Source organism: Trichechus manatus, unplaced genomic scaffold, assembly GCF_000243295.1.
Source record: "Trichechus manatus latirostris isolate Lorelei unplaced genomic scaffold, TriManLat1.0 scaffold00063, whole genome shotgun sequence".
NCBI classification, from domain to species: domain Eukaryota; kingdom Metazoa; phylum Chordata; class Mammalia; order Sirenia; family Trichechidae; genus Trichechus; species Trichechus manatus.
Window position 1 is genome coordinate 8,840,580 of NW_004443999.1, and position 16,808 is coordinate 8,857,387.

The 16,808-nt window shown below is 37.1% G+C and overlaps 1 protein-coding gene across 2 annotated transcripts in view; it reads left to right on the forward strand.

The window, feature by feature from the left end:
- Window positions 1-16,544, forward strand: part of MALT1 (MALT1 paracaspase) — a 62,110-nt gene extending 45,566 nt beyond the window's left edge. The window contains exons 10-17 of one of the 2 annotated variants that reach the window (XM_023733995.1): window positions 5,505-5,682; window positions 6,441-6,515; window positions 6,905-7,032; window positions 10,401-10,550; window positions 12,722-12,879; window positions 14,498-14,623; window positions 15,369-15,399; window positions 15,915-16,147. In XM_023733995.1, coding sequence (XP_023589763.1) covers window positions 5,505-5,682; window positions 6,441-6,515; window positions 6,905-7,032; window positions 10,401-10,550; window positions 12,722-12,879; window positions 14,498-14,623; window positions 15,369-15,399; window positions 15,915-16,018 — 950 coding nt within the window. In that variant the 3' untranslated portion in view covers window positions 16,019-16,147. Of the gene's footprint in view, window positions 1-5,504; window positions 5,683-6,440; window positions 6,516-6,904; window positions 7,033-10,400; window positions 10,551-12,721; window positions 12,880-14,497; window positions 14,624-15,368; window positions 15,400-15,914 lie in introns of both variants that reach the window. The other variant, XM_004379267.3, reaches the window with a different exon arrangement.
- The last annotated feature ends 264 nt before the right edge of the window (window positions 16,545-16,808 follow it).

Below are 16,808 nucleotides of genomic sequence, written 5' to 3' on the forward strand. Positions count from 1 at the left end.
TCAGTGTCTCACTTTTTACATCTGTAAAAAGGAGATGGCAGTATTACCTACCTCATAGGGTTAACCCATTGCTCTTGAGTTGATTCCAACTCACAGTGACCCTATAGGACAGAGTAGAACTGCCCAGTAGGGTTTCCAAGGCTGTAATCTTTACAGAAGCAGACTGCCACACCTTTCTCCCACGGAGCAGCTGGTGGATTCGAACCACTGTCCTTTCTGTTAGCAGCCAAGCACTTAACCACCGTGCCACCAGGACTGCTTTATAAGGATTAAATGAGGTAATATACATAAAGTGCTTTCTTAGAACAGGGCCTACCACATAGCAAGTGCTATATAAGTTTTGCGGTAGTGGTGGTATATTCCTAAGTATGTTAAATTCTTTGCCATTTATCAAGATACCTATTGTGTCCATCTACCCTTGAATAATGACATAGTTAATTGAATGCAAAAGCAGTACTAGAAGTAAAAATTTAACAATATAGTGATTTGGACTAGTCTATTTTACATAAAAATACTTAACACCCCTTGACATGGATTGAATTGTGTCCCCTCAAAATATGTGTCAATTTGGCTATGCCATGCATGGTTCCCAGTATTGTGTGGTTGTCCTCCATTTTGTGATCTGATGTAATTATCCTGTGTATTATAAATCCTAGCCTCTATGCCTGTGGTTATGATCCTATCTGGGAGTAAACTGTCTGTTATGTTAATGAGGCAGGACACAATCTACAGGATTAGGCTGTATCTTGAGTCAGTCTCTTTTGAGATATAAAAGAAGTGAGCAGAGAGGAGAGGGGCCTCATTACCACCAAGCAAGAAGAGCCAGGAGCAGAGCGCACACTTTGGACCCAGGGTCCATCACTGAGAAGCTCCTAGACCAGGGGAAGATTGCTGACAAGGACCTTCCCCCAGAGCCGACTGAGAGAAAAAGCCTTCCCCTAGAGCTGGCTTCCTGAATTTGGACTTCTAGCCTCCTAAACTGTGAGAGAATAGATTTCTGTTTGTTAAAGCCATTCGCTTGTGTTATTTCTGTTATAGCAGCACTAGATGACTAAGACACCCCTCAATATAATTTGGATGCAGACTTCATGTCATGGATTGAGTTGTGTCCCCCAAAAATATCTGTCAACTTGGCCAGGTCATGATTCCCAGTATTGTATGATTATCTACCATTTTGTCATCTGATGTGATTTCCCTATGTATTGTAAATCCTATCACTATGATGTAATGAGATGGATTAGTGGCAGTTATATTAATGAGATCTATAAGATTAGATAGTGTCTTAAGCCAGTCTCTTGTGAGATATGAAAGAGAGAAGCGAGCAGAGAGACATGGGGACCTCATACCACCAAGAAAGCAGCTCCAGAAGCAGAGCGCATCCTTTGGGCCTGAGGTTCCTGCACTGAGATGCTCCCAGACCAAGGGAAGACTGATGCATCACAAGGACCTTCCTCCAGAGCTGACAGAGAGAGAAAGACTTCCCCTGGAGCCAGCGCCCTGAATTCGGACTTCTAGCCTACTGGACTGTGAGAGAATAAACTCTCTTTGTTAAAGCCATCCACTTGCGGTATTTCTGTTATAACAGCACTAGATGACTAAGACACTTTGATACAAAATGTTTAACTTTTCATAAATGAAAATCATTTTATGAGGGAGTAAAGGTGTTTTAAGTGCCTTGATTTCAACAATTGCTGGTCTGGGCCTGTGGCATTGCATCAATGTAACCATACTGAGCTTTTCTGTGAATGAATGGAGACTAAGCCTTCCTTCAAAGTTGTTTCTTCTCCCAAGTTAGGTCTGGCTAAAGCCAGAGGTGTCAAAGGATATGATGGGAGCAGTACCCAGGCTTTCTGGTTGATTGCCTCAAAGTAATACCAGTCATAGAAGTGGCATAATTTCTACTAAAAGTCAGTCCCTTTATAGAAGGTGCTCCAGGTCTGTGTCCTAATTAATTTGCACTGTTTAATGTAATGCAATTTAATAAATACTGAGTTCCTTATTATATTCATAGCCCAGAAAAAGGAGTATGCTAGGTGCTAAGGGCAAAGGAGCCCTGGTGGTGCAGTGGTTAAGGGCTTGGCTGCTAACAGAAGGGTCAGAGGTTTCAACCCACCAGCTGCTCCACAGGAGGAACATGTGGCACTCTGCTTCCATAAAGATTACAGCCTTGGAAACCCTATGGGGCAGTTCTACTCTGTCCCGTGGGTCATTATGAGTCAGAATTCAACTCGACGGCAATGAGTTAGGTGCTAAGGGCAACACAGAGAATAAAGAACATGATCTACGTTCTCAAGAAAATTATAGTTTCTGATATAATAGGAAAAAACACTATATATGGAGTCAAAACACCTATCAGCTATGTGATTTTAGGCAAATCACTTAATCTTTTTAAATTCAATTTTCTCATCTATAAAATTGGGGCAGAAATCTTTTAAAGATTATTGTATAGATAAAACTAGATTATGTTTATGAAAGTCCTTTGAAAATCAAGAAGATTCTATATAAATGTAAAAGATTAATGTCTTTATCATGATCATTTCTCATCAGGGAAACTAAATGTGTATAGAACTGTAAAGTGTCAGTAAAAGCCAATGTGTAATTAAATGTCAGAGTGCTGCCGCAGCATTTCAAAGGAGGGAGAGATTGAAGTGTGTTAGGAAGCTACAGACCAGCTGATAACTTGCCAAAGACTCTGAACGTGATAACCCTTCAGGGCTGGTTGAGATTTGGGTAGATAGAAAGGAGATAGAGTAGCTTGAGCAAAGACATGGAGGTTAGAATCAGCTTATCTTGTTGTAGAAACAGAAGAGATGGAGAATAGAGTCATACTGTAAATACTTAATCAGTTGCCATGAGTCAACTGCGACTCAGACTGCGACTCATCGTGATGCTATAGGACAGAGTAGAACTGCCTGATAGGGTTTACAAGGCTGTAATCTTTAGGGAAGCAGACTGCCACATCTTTCTCCCTCTGAGTGGCTGGTGGGTTCCAACTGACCTTTCGGTTAGCAGCCAAGTACTTAAGCAGTGTGCCACCAAGCCTCCTTAAATACTTAAAAATAATTTTTAAAGTGTACAATTCAGTAGTTTTTAGTATATTTATAAAGTGGTGCCTCAGTCCCTACTACCTAATTACAAAACATTTTTCTCACCCCAAAAAGAAACCCCGTACCTGTTAGTAGTCACTCCCCACACACTCTAAATCCCTCAGCCCCTGGCAGCTACTAATCTACTTTCTACCTCTGGATTTGCCTCTTCTGGACATTTTATATAAATGTAATCATACAATATGTGCCTTTGTGTTTGGCTTCTTTCACTCAGCATAATGTTTTCAAGGTTCATGCGTTGTAGCATCAGTACTTCATTCCTTTTTATGGCTGATTATCATTCCATTGTATGGATATACCACATTTTATCCATTTGTCAGCAAATGGACATTTAGCTTGTTTTCTGCTTTTTGAATATTATGAATAATACTGCTGTGAACATTCATGTACATGGCTTTTGTATGAACATACGTTTCAGTTCTCTTGGATAGATACCTAGGAATATATTCTGGATACATGTTGTTCTTATCAAATACGTAATTTGCAAATATTTCCCCCATTCTGTGAGTTGTCTTTTCACTTTCTTGATCTTCATTGTTTATTGAATTAAATCCACTCCCTTTGTCATATCAAAATATACCCTATCTGTGCACTCTTAACTTTCCTTTACAACTAAAATGTGAATCCTTGCCAGGCTCATCTCCTTGCTGTTTGCTGTTGTTCTCAGACCCAAGCTGTGTTTGCATCTCTTCTCCCCACCTCTAACGTAAAACCTTATTATCTTGCTGCCTTTACACATTTCTGCCCTTTCTCCCAAGGCACATATTCCTGTCTGTACTGTACTCATTTCATACATGGTTGTCCTGATAACATAATGTATGACATTTAATTATGTGCCGACTTCCATTATTTAAAAGGAGCATGCTCCAGTCTCCAACTGGCGTACAAGCGCCTAGAGGATAGCAGCTTCGTCTTCCATTTCTTCTTCATTTCCCTCATTGCCTGCATGATAATATTCAGTGCACACTTGAGGTCCAGAATAAACCCACCCTGAATACACTGGTCGTGTCCATTTTGTCATTTCACCTGAAATATTATAATGAAAGAAACATTTTTCTCATTTTAATAAAGTTCAGGAGAAATAGAAGGCATGCATCCTGCCTTCTGGGACCAAGTGAACTAAGTTTTCTTTAGTGCCCAAAGCCACATTCTCTGCTAGGAATTTAGGATATAACTGCAATAGATTAGCTTTTGTTTTCTCTATCTAAATGCCTTTTACTATTAAACTTGGAGTACCGTAAAAGAAGTCATTATATCCAGAACATCGAGAGATCAAAATTAGCGGGCTCTAGAGATTACATCACGATAAACAGAGAAAATATTGAAGTTGTCGAAGATTTCGCTTTACTTGGATCCACAATCAACACCCATGGAAGCAGCAGTCAAGAAATCAAACACGTATTGCATAGGGCAGATGTGCTGCACAAGACCTTTTTGAAGTGTTGGAAAGCAAAGAAGTCACTTTAAGGACTAAGGTGTGCCTGACCCAAGCCATGATATTTTCAATCACCTCGTATGCATGTGAAAGCTGGACAGTGAATAAGGAAGATCGAAGAAGAATTGATGTCTTTGAATTATGTTGTTGGTGAAGAATATTGAATATACCATGGATTGCCAGAAAAACAAGTCTGTCTTGGAGGAAGTACAGCCAGAGTGCCTCTTGGTAGCGAGGATGGTGAGACTTCATCTCACATACTTTGGACATGTTATCAGGAGGGACCAGTCCCTGGAGAAGGACATCATGGTTGGTAAGGTCAGCAAAAAAGAGGAAGACCCTCGACGAGATGGATTGACACAGTGGCTGCAATGTTGGGCTCAAACATAGGGACGATTGTGGGGATGGCGCAGGACTGGGCAGTGTTTTGTTCTGTTATACATAGGGTCCCTATGAGTCGGAATCAACGGCACCTAGCAACTAATACTGTATGGAAATGTCTATGAAGTTTGTTACACTTGATATTGCAGTTGTTACTCATGTGAACTGTGTTTATTTGTCCATCCATTAAATAGTTACCGAGCTCCTTCTCTGTGCCAGGAGTACAGGGACTCCTAGTCTCATGGAGGAAAGAGATGAGTCCGCCAAGAAGTCCTAGCCAGCTTCTTTCTTACACATCATGAGATAAAATTGCATTCCATATTATACTATTGATTACAAATGTATTACTTTTATGATTAAAATATACTTCAACATCTTGATGTTGGTTTAAAATGCAGTACTTAAATTGACTGTTGCCGAAATAATTTTTAAATGCAAATTAACATTGACTGCATTTACAATTGGGTATTTCTTAAATGGCCTTATAGCAACTTGAAAATCATGTTTTTTATCATACGTGTGCTTACATATATGTTCTGAGTGCAATTTAGAGTTAATATGTATCCTTTTTTTATTTTCAGGATTGTTATATTACGCAGGACATGGTTATGAAAACTTTGGAAACAGCTTTATGGTCCCTGTTGATGCTCCAAATCCGTATAGATCTGAAAATTGCCTCTGTGTGCAAAATATACTGAAATTGATGCAAGAAAAAGAAACTGGACTCAATGTGTTCTTGTTAGATATGTGTAGGAAAAGGTAAAATTTCTAATCTTTATTAAACAGTGTGTTACAGGTAGTTAAATGTCAACCTTTAAGAATTAAATCTAAGGCAAACCTGTGAAATAACTAAGAACTACTTAAGTTTGTGAATTTTAAATTATAGATTAAAACTGATTAGGAAGAAAACTAGAGGAAAATGTATTTTCTCTTTGTATATTATTTTAACTTTTTTCCTATTTGCTGTAGACAGAAGTAGAAAACTAAAGGATATGGGTATTTACTCATACTAGAAAAGGATTTAACTCTTCAAAATGCCTTTAGATGTCTATAATACTTACTGCACTTACTCCTTGTAGAATTCACAGAACAAAGAGTTGGAGCCTTTGTCACTCTAGTCGATTCTGGTCTTGCACATACAAAAAGCTTAGGTGAAGCAGGTATTTGAAGGTTTGTATCCCAGTTGTCTGCCATCATGTTACTAAGGAGTAGAACCAATGATTATTCCATAGTGGCTTCTCAGGATTACTATATCTTGCTTGCTCAGCATTTACCCATCAGAATTCAATGCCAGAGTTCAAATACAACTCTAGTTTTAAAGCTATAGAGAAAAGATATGACTGTCTTCTGTCTCAATAGTGTTTAACTGAGTAGAGAATTTTTACTATGTTTTAATTATACATACTAGAGCAGTATACTGGATTATGTTTTCATTGTATTATCATTTATGCTCTTCTAAGAATTCTTATTTAATTTTTCATATTTGTGTCTTTCCTTCCCCGTTTTTTTCCCACTAGAAATGACTATGATGATACCATTCCAATCTTGGATGCACTGAAAGTCACTGCCAATATTGTGTTTGGATATGCCACGTAAGAAACTTTGTTTATGTTGGAGATTCCTTTATTCTTTGAAGACTTCTTTTTATGGTAGATTACGAGGCCTAGAAATATCCATCGACATGGGGTTGCCATGAGTCGGAATCAACTTGACAGCAGCTAGCAACAACAGGCATAAATTTGCCTCGTTGATACTGTAGAAAAATTTTAAGTACTTGATCTTATCTCATACTACCTTGATATCTTCATACCACTAAAGCACCAAAGCATTTTGTTCCTGCTTAAAGATTAACTCTCTCATTAGGGGTGTCATGCCAGAGGTAGAAGAAGCAATGCGACTCATCAGTGTTTATGGAAGCTCCTGTTCTTGTCACGTGGCAACTGTTAGCTTTTTTAAAAATTTCTTTTGCTTTTTTTTTTAGGTGTCAAGGAGCAGAAGCTTTTGAAATCCAGCATTCTGGATTGGCAAATGGGATCTTCATGAAATTTTTAAAAGATAGGTTATTAGAAGACAAGAAAATTACTGTGTTACTGGATGAAGTTGCAGAAGGTAAAACAAAAAATAGAGAAAACTAGTCAAAAAGAAGAAAGTGAGGGAAAGAAAACTACTTTGAGTGCCCGGTTTGGTAATTATTTTATCCCTACTGTTAGTTTGTAGGTTTGGAATTAGTATTTATTTTATAAAACCAATTTTTTGTGTCATGTCAGCAACACTTCTGCTGCTTAATTGCTTTCTTCATTCCCTATGGATTTGGCCACAAGCCATCTGTGCAGCATTGCTTAGACACCAGGGCTGACCCCAGCACAGTTGTGAAATAAACAAAGTTTACTCCTCAGCACTCTTGTCTTTGTTTCTATGCACAGTGCCTTGGTGCTGCCCAGTGTACTTGTTTGCAGAAAAGTTGCCCAGTGAGCAGTCTTTCCAGAGATAAGAGAAAACCGTGGAAATTTTGAGGCGCTGGTGGAGAAAGCTGTGTTCTTCCCTGCCTCCCCACCGCCCCCAGTTTGATAAACTTAAGCCAGTGGTTTTAAAATTCTACATGATCATTGAGGTCTACAACCATGTCTTCCGTTTCTTTCCATTTGCTTCACTGTCTGCCTGGTATAATGTTATACTCCTGTCAGGTGCTGAGTAAGTACTTACTGCATCAGTAGATTGCAATATATTTTTTGAATTTCCATTTTATAAGCCATATCCAAAAGAAGGCAACAGTTTCGCAAACTAGCACCACTAGAAAATGGAGTTTCATGGATGTTGCAGAGATGGCAGTTTGAGTATAAGATGCCTGAGAGTCTCACTAACAGCTGTTAGTCACATTTGCTTAGTTTCATGTTTCTCCCAGTGTAGTTATCTGAGCTAGATCACTTGACGTAACCACTTTCCCATTTTGACATAGATAGCAATGGCTGTGGGCTTCCTCTCACCCTCCTGCTTCAACCAGAACTGTGCTTTTTATCTCTCTTACATATTGGGCTTCTATTTAAGAGCTCATTTGGAGAAAAGGTTCTGCTGCCTAAGAAAAATGTAAAACCTTTGGACTCTGTCAGTTATTTTCAAACTGAGATCTATGAAGGTGCTTCAGAGGCTCTAAAAATGTTTTATTCTAATGTCATATTTTAAAATCTATTTTAACTGTTTTAAAACTTAAAAAAAAGCACCGTGCTCACCAAGATACGGTATATACCAAGTTGTCATGGCAACGAACATCATCCCAGTGTGTACTGTGAGTTAAATGTCCTGTGGATTTAAACTTCTTAGGAAGGTTTTGCTTTTCACAGATCTTTTTCAGACCTTCCATGTCCACTTAATTGAAATAGCCCAGGCAAGGAATAATACAGTATACATGTAACTCACTCAATTCCAATGCCAAACACATTCCCATCATGGGTAATGGCCAACTAATTGTACAAGATAACTAAAACTTGAACAATATTATGGTAATACAATACAGTTAAATTTAGCACTTATTTTCAGATTGGGGTGTTTTATATCTGACTTTTTTTTCTTTTTTGTAGTTAAGAGTGAAAGTATTTCTTAAGAAATTGTTTGTAGTTCATCCAACTTTGAAACAATTTCCCACTCTTCCCTTTTCTCTTTGCATTAAAAAAGTATTCTGAGATCATAAGCCAAGCAGTTGGAAAAAACCACCTTACCAATTCCAACTGCATGCAAATGAAACAAAATATAAAACAAATTGGTTGCTGTTATAAGGCTATAGCTGTTGAGCTGTAACCCAAGATTCTGAATTTCTATACTGATCAAGACAGCCTTAATCAGGATTATATAAATCTTAACATACTATTGCAAAATAGTAGTTGATTACTGTTATCTGACTTTAGTAGTTTTTGCCAAAGGTTAGCCTCAAACTAGGGAAACAGGAACAATAGATATGAACATTGCTACTGGTATAAATTAGTACAATCAGTTTGGAGAATAAATTAGCTAATACCTAAAATTCTCATAAGATGACATGTACAAGGAAATCCATTGCAACAGTGTTTGTCATAGAGAAGTAAGATTATAAATTGTAATTTATTCATACAAAAGAACTTGATACAGAAATGTAAGTCGCTCTGTGTCAGTCTGCGTCAGTCTCTAAAAGGTGTTGAATGAAAATAGCACATTACAAAACCATGCATATAACACTATTGTTAAATTTGAAACCTAAAACTTTGGCACATACTGTTTAGGAATATCTACACATGGGTATAAGGAGCCCTGGTGGCGCAGTGGTTAGGCGCTCAGCTGCTCTGCAGTAGAAAGATGTGTCAGTCTGCTTTTGTAAAAATTTACAGCCCTGGAAACCCTATGGGGCAGTTCTGCTCTGTCCTGTAGGGTCAGTATGAGTCGGAATCAACTCAGCAGCAACCAGTTTACTCCTGGGTAAAAATAAAAATACATGTGAGAGTATATACACTACACTGGATAACAGTCACCTCCAGTGCTGGGGGATGGTAGTGATAGTGATGGGCTTTAGCTGTGTATACAGGTGGCTTTAACACATTATTTCCTTTTCTTTTTTTTTAATGAAGCTGTCTCGAGTAAATTTGGCAAAATACTGAAATAATTTTAATCTTAGAATTGGCTTCATAGGCATCAATGATAGCTTTCTGTACTTTTCAGTATTTTTTAAATTTACTCAGTATGTATTTTAACATTTTAATACATAATAATATAAAAATCGATCTTACATTTCATTTGATAAAGATTCTGCTGCAAAATAAGTTTGAAAAGTACTCAGTGGTGTTCTCTAAGGTACATTCAAGTTCTGAATTATAATTCCATGCTAATTGAGATGTAAAAAAGTCAGTATATAATATTTTAATTCTTTTCATTGATATGTAACCATTTGGTTTGTAACTGAATGTGTTTCTAAACAGTGTGGACATAAAATTATCGTGACTACTCTTTCAGTGGAGCCCTGGTGGCACAGTGGTTAAGAGCTACAATGAGCTATCACTGCTAACCAAAAAGTCAATAGTTTGAATCCACCAGCCACTCCTTGGAAACCTTATGGGGCAGTTCTACTGTGTCCTTTAGGGTCGCTATGAGTTGGAATCTACTCAACGGCAATGGTTGGTGGTGGTGGGCTCTTTCAGTAAAGAAATATATTTTTAGTTCTTTGTGAATTTCAAGGATTAAAACATTAGAGATTCATTAATTGACTTCTAGAAGGTAAAACGTTAGAAAAGGGCCTTTAGAAGTGAGGTGGTCCCATATTTTTATCTGTTTGCTCAGTGCTGTATCCCCAGCACCTAGAACTGTGCCTGGCACACAGTAGGTACTCAGTAAATATTTACTGAGTGAAAGAATGATATGGAGGATACAGCCTGACTCGTAGAGAAGTCTTAGCCTAGATAGTTAAACCACTAAAGGATTGGTAGCCTTAAAAGTAATATCTACTTCTTCTCTTTTAGATATGGGTAAATGTTACCTCACCAAAGGCAAGCAGGCTCTAGAGATTCGAAGTAGTTTATCTGAAAAGAGAGCACTTACTGATCCAATACAGGGAACAGCGTGTTCCGCAGAATCGCTGGTGAGGAATCTACAGTGGGCCAAGGCACATGGTATGGTGAATTCTGTGTTTTGTGAGATTTTTTTCTATGATATACATACGTTAAATCATAAAAACTTTTTCTCCTGTATAAACAGCTTTCCTGCCAATTTTGTAGTGGAAATATTTTGGTCTAACAGATAAACCCAAGACTAAATGAGTGTTTCAATTATAGATATTACACTGATTTATTTGATGTTGGGGATATTAAATTATTTAACCCATCATTTTCACCATTGGTAAAATTAAAATATGATCATTTTTTAATTCTCCTGTTTTTAAAATGTGTTAATTTTCACTGTGTCCAGTAAGCAGTCCCTTAGATTCTCTTATCTTGTGACTTCTTGGAGTGTGCTGTATCGAAAATTAGACAGGCCTCTGTCCTGATCCTGTCTCTACCACTTGGTAAACATGTTATCTCTAAAATGGGGATAAAATATAGTACCTACTTCATACGGTTCTTGAGGTAGAGTGAGATTACTCCTGTAAGGAGACGAGCATGGTGCTCAGCAAGTAATATAGGCCAGGAAATACTCCTGGACATTGTCTCTCTGACACTCGGATCCAGAGGGATGGCTGAGCAGGAAGAGAAGATGTGGTGAAGATCGTATTTGTAACTTTATTACCTTCTGACAGTTGTATGTGATTCAGTGAAAAAGTAAGTTTAAATTTTTTAATGAAATAAACACTTTGGATTTTCTGTGAGTTCCAAGTATATACTGTGAATTTCTTATTATGGATAATTGAAAATTATTATATTTGTTTAACTCTATGAAATATGTTTCTTTTATTAATAGTCTTTGTTCTCTAAGATACGTTTTTGGTAAATTAACTGGGCTTTTTATTCCACTTTTTTTTTAATTCTGCATGGGTGTTAAGTTTTTGAGCAAAAGAAAAAGCTCTAACCGTATTCTGTCCCATAAAGAATATTACGGCAAGTTAAAATGTAAAATGCCATAAATACACTATCTTGACAATCCAAGTAATCGGATAAGTAAATTAAATTGAATCTCTTTTCTTTAGAAAAAGCTCTAAACAAAAACAGTAACAAAACCTCAGTGGTAAAGATCAACAGTAAACAAAACTTTTATTAAAAAACTAAAATGGCAGATAGTAAGTATTTATAGTAAATTTGATGAGTGGGTAATTTCTTTATAATAAAGAGCTAATGTAAAATAGTAAGAGAAAACTTTAAGACCCCCTCAATAAACAAGCAGCTTCAATAATCCAAACAGTTGGAAATATATTAGTAATTAAGAAACAAATACAGAAAATGGCAAATTTTAATAGTAATTAGAGAAAAGAAAATTAAAAACCATGATAGTGTATTTTTTCTTTGATCCATTAAATAGACAAAAAAATTTTAATTAATGCCCAGTGTTTAGTATTAGTATGAAACTAGTATATTTATATTTCATGTAAATTGAAAACAGTTCATCCTGTATGTGGAGAACTGTAAAATAGCTATATCCAACAATCCTAAAGAATTAAGTATATATGAGATATTGGCTATGATGAAAACAAAACCCAGAAATATCATCAGTATTCAAGAGTGGCAGAATGGTTAAAGGTAATAAACTATGGTGTTGTTGCACGGTGACATTATGATTTATTTAAAAGTATTGTCAAGATTGAGGCAACAGTGTAAATATATCTACAGTTGTATTTATACCTGTGATTACTGCTGTAAAAATTATGTATGCAGATGGGCAAGAACTGTAATAGTCAATGAAAGGTTTGGTTTTATTTTTGGGGAACCAGCAGAATAATGGACTTTTCTTTTTCCTTCCTTTTTTAATTGTGTGTGGGTGTTTTTAAATAGTATAATTTTGGTTATGTGATGTTTTTGCACAAAAAACAAAAAAAACTCTAACCATATTCTGTCCCATAAAGAATATTTGTTGTTAGTCATCAGAAAAGAGCCCTGGTGGTGCAGTGGTTAAGCATTCGGCTGCTATCTGAAAGGTAGGCGGTTCGACCAACCAGCAGCTCCATGGGAGAAAAGGCCAGGGAATCTGCTCCTGTAAAGATTACAGCCTAGAAAACCCCGTGGGGCAGTTGTACTCTGTCCTGTAGGGTCGCTATGAGTCGGAATCAACTTGACGGCAAACACCGACAACAATCACCAGAAAACTTACCAAGCTCTCTTCAAATAATTAAGTTGTTCTTATTCTTTTCTTTTAGAACTTCCAGAAAGCATGTGTCTTAAGTTTCAATGTGGTGTTCAGATTCAATTAGGATTTGCAGCTGAGTTTTCCAATGTCATGATAATCTATACAAGTATAGTCCATAAACCACCTGAAATAATAATGTGTGATGCCTACGTTACCGATTTTCCACTTGTAAGTCTCTCCTTTTTTCTTTTGTTTAAAATACAATGATATATCCTCACTTTTTAATGACTGAATTTTTAAAAAATTAAAGTTGATGGTAGATATAGCAGAAATACACACACACTTGTATTTTAGTCACAACGGTTGTAATATTTAAAAATTAATTGCCAAAAATACCTTAAGCTTGTGAAATTAATGTACAGAGTTCATTTAGGAAAAATGCCATTAATTTCTCTGACTCTAAATAGAATATCAAATGTGAAGAAATGCACTATACAAATATCAAGAAGAATTTCTTTTTAAAAATCATTGTTTCCAATATGTTATTACAGTAGTATTAGCCTTATTTAGAACTGAAGCCACTCCCAAAGTTCACCTTTCAGCCAAAAATTAGACAGGCCTGTGAAGCAAACAATAACACATGTGAGGAATGTGCTGCTGCTTTTTAGTTCAATCACATGTACAAGACCAAATGGCAACACCTGCCCAAAAGCAAAGACGAGAAGGCGGGAGGGGACAGGAAAACTGGACAATGGACACAAGGAGCCTAGGGTAGAATGGGGAAGAGTGCTGACACATTGCAGGGATTGCAGCCAATGTCACAAAACAGTTTATGTATAAATTTTTAAATGAGCGATTTGTGCTGTAAACTTTCACATAAAGTGTAATAAAATTTAAAAAATAATTTCCTTTCAAAAACCATTGTTTCCAATATACATTATCGCAGTGTGTGAGTCTCATTAACTTATAGTAGTATATTGGAAGAGTAGAAATCTAGTTCTGTTCTTTCCAAGCATCTAAATATAATTTTTATGTGGATCTCAAGAATCCAAAAATAGTACCCGTCTTCCCTGTAGAGGTATAACAAATTGAAAAACAAACAAGGAAGGAGTAAGAGAAACCAAAACCAAATTTCGCTTTTATTACTGGTCAAAGCTTCATGGGAGACACTGCTTAGTGTGGGAGCCAACGGTCTGGCCCTGAACCCTAGGATTAGTCAAGTTTGTCCACAAATCTGGGCAGCAAGCTGTGGATTGGCCTCCCTGTGTGTTGGGCGGAGGCGGAACCTGTGGGCTTCTCTCTGCAGGAGCGGAACCTTTGCCAGTGGACTGACTTCCGGAAGAAGAAGGAGGCTAGGGCTGGCTTTAGCTTGTCCATTATTCTTCTTAAATGCTCTAATCTGTAAATCCCTTGTCCCCTTCCCAGAAGTGATGAATAAAGAGGGAGATAATTCAGGAGTAAAATGCTAATGGGGCTCTCTACTTAAAAGGAAACTTGAGCAGGTTCAGAAGCGTTTCTAGGAATAGTCTGAAAGTAAGCTGTCCTTTCAGAGGTAACTGTACTTTTTAAGTGTATTAGTGCTGAATTTGCAAGTCCTCAGAGATGTGGTACACTCCCATTACATCTATTTGTAATTAAGTGTCAGTGTGGTATTTGCCAGTTAAGAACAAAATTGATAATAAAGTATAACTATAGAATGTTATTTTCATTGTTTCTTTAGTCCTAGGTAAGGAGTTAACCCACTCAAGCCAAAGTTCATGAGAGGGATGCTTGTGAAGAGGTTTTGTGCCATAGACTGTTGTTGACTTTCATTGGTTTCATTATTAACTTGCACTGATTTTCACAGGACTTAGACATTGATCCAAAATATGCCAATAAGGGGACTCCTGAAGAAACTGGCAGCTACTTAGTCTCAAAGGATCTTCCCAAGCATTGCCTCTATACCAGACTCAGCTCACTGCAGAAATTAAAGGTGATTACTTTCCCTCCTTACGATTACTAATGGAAAACTTTATGAAAGTGAAAACTCATTTTGGCCTGTGACCCTTGTATTAGTCCATAAATGTGCTGCTTCATTGGGGATTAACTTGAAAGAGAGATGAGAAATCTACATTAGGTCTTATCAGGGACGCTTTCATATTTTATTCTGTCCCTGACAGTGGCCTGAGGCTATTTGTGTGAGAGTAGATGTAATTATCCTCCACATTGTTGAAAAGTTAGGGACAGAGGGCATATTCTATTTTTAAATGTCTTAGCATTTTCAAGTAATCATTTCCTAGTGCTGTGACTTTCCACAAAACATATAGCAAATTAGAATTGGAACTTATTATTTTAATCTTTTTTTTATTTCTAGTTGTCTTACGAATGAGAAACTACCTGTACATAGTTGAGCTTTCTTATGAAAGCATATCCTTGCCAAGCTTGAATTTTTAATTTATTCATAGCTGCATGACCATATAATTCATCAGCCAAACAGAAACGCTCAGGGAATGAAATGAGGCACCATTGACAATTACACAGGGACAACAAGCGTAAACCTGCTGTCACTGTGTTCATAGCTAATCTGTTTTAATTCTCCCACTATCTGAAAGAAAGTTAGCCCACTATCTGATTCAGTTATATTTCTCTACCTATGGTTGCAGATTATTTCATCATATTTTTTAAAGAGCGTAAGCTTTTGACCTAGGTATAAAGCCCGCGTTATTTTTTCTTTACAGGATAATTCCCCATCTCCAAACATGGGGAAGGGTAAGTTTCCCAAGCCCCCACTACTTGGAAAATACCTTTTTGCTGTTCATCAGGAATGTAATTTTAAGATCTCTCTGATTTTTGCCTACTTTCAGTGGTAAACTAGAATTCTGCTGAACTCTTAAGAATTACTATTGGATGAGAGAAAAAGATAATTATAGCTGGCCTTTCTTAGCTCAGGGAAGGCAGAAAGGATGCCTTGAGGATTTGCAAACTGGGAAAGGGGATGCTAGTGGGTTTTTTGTTGTTATATTATTTTGTTTTATTTTTGATGAGTGATATTTTAAGGTTGATCTACTTTCACTAAGGAGCCCTGGTAGAGCAACAGTTAAGCACTCTGTGGGGGAAAGACTTGGCGATCTGCTTCCATAAAGATTACAGCCTAGAAAACTCTGTGGGACAGTTCTACTCTGTCATACGGCGTTCCTGTAAGTCAAAATTGACTCGACAACACCTAACAACAGCAGCATACTTTGTTGATAAAAATAACAAACCACATTTCTTTCTTTTTTCAGGAACATCTAGTCTTCACAGTATGTTTATCATATCAGTATTCAGGATTGGAAGAGACTGTAGAGGAAAAGCAGGAGGTGAATGTTGGGAAGCCTCTCATTGCTAAATTAGACATTCATCGAGGCTTAGGAAGGAAGACGTCCTTTCAAACTTGTCTTATGTCAAATGGCCCTTACCAGAACCCTGCGTCCACCTCAGGGGCAGCCGGACACTATCATTCTTCTCAAGATTCATTCCATGATGTTTACCACTCACATGCTGGTAATTCAAGTCATGCTCTGCCATCGGATAGTTGTCATTGCAGCCGGACTCCAGACCCATTTATTTCAAGTTATACCCACCATTATTCATCCCATTTTGGTAGAAGTAACGTCCCTGTAGAGACAACTGATGAAATACCATTCAGTTTCTCTGACAGGCTCAGAATTTCTGAAAAGTGACCTCCTTGTTTTTGAAAGTTAGCATAGTTAGACCAGATGCCTCATATGCAACACAGCTTACATAAAATGGGGCATTGTGAAAAAGGAACAAGTATACAGATAGAAAGAAAATTAATAACAACAGTTTCATAACAAGCTCAGGACCATCCACTTTGAGATCTGGGAATTGTATTTTTAGCCACAGACTTCCTCCTCTTCTTAAAAGATAAGTTTTTTTTAATTGGTTGATTTGTTCTGTAAGAATGAATTATGTGGGTGTGGGTATGTTTATGTGTTATATACCAAAAATATTTTCAATTTGACCACTCGGAAGTAAGAGCAATGGGAATGACGTTATTGTAGAATAAGTCATTGTATTTTTAGAACCATTGTAGTTTTAGAACCAGAATGAACCTTGATGATCATCAGACTTAACCTAATTGTATCAGTGGAAGTAACAAATTGAAGCATCTTGTC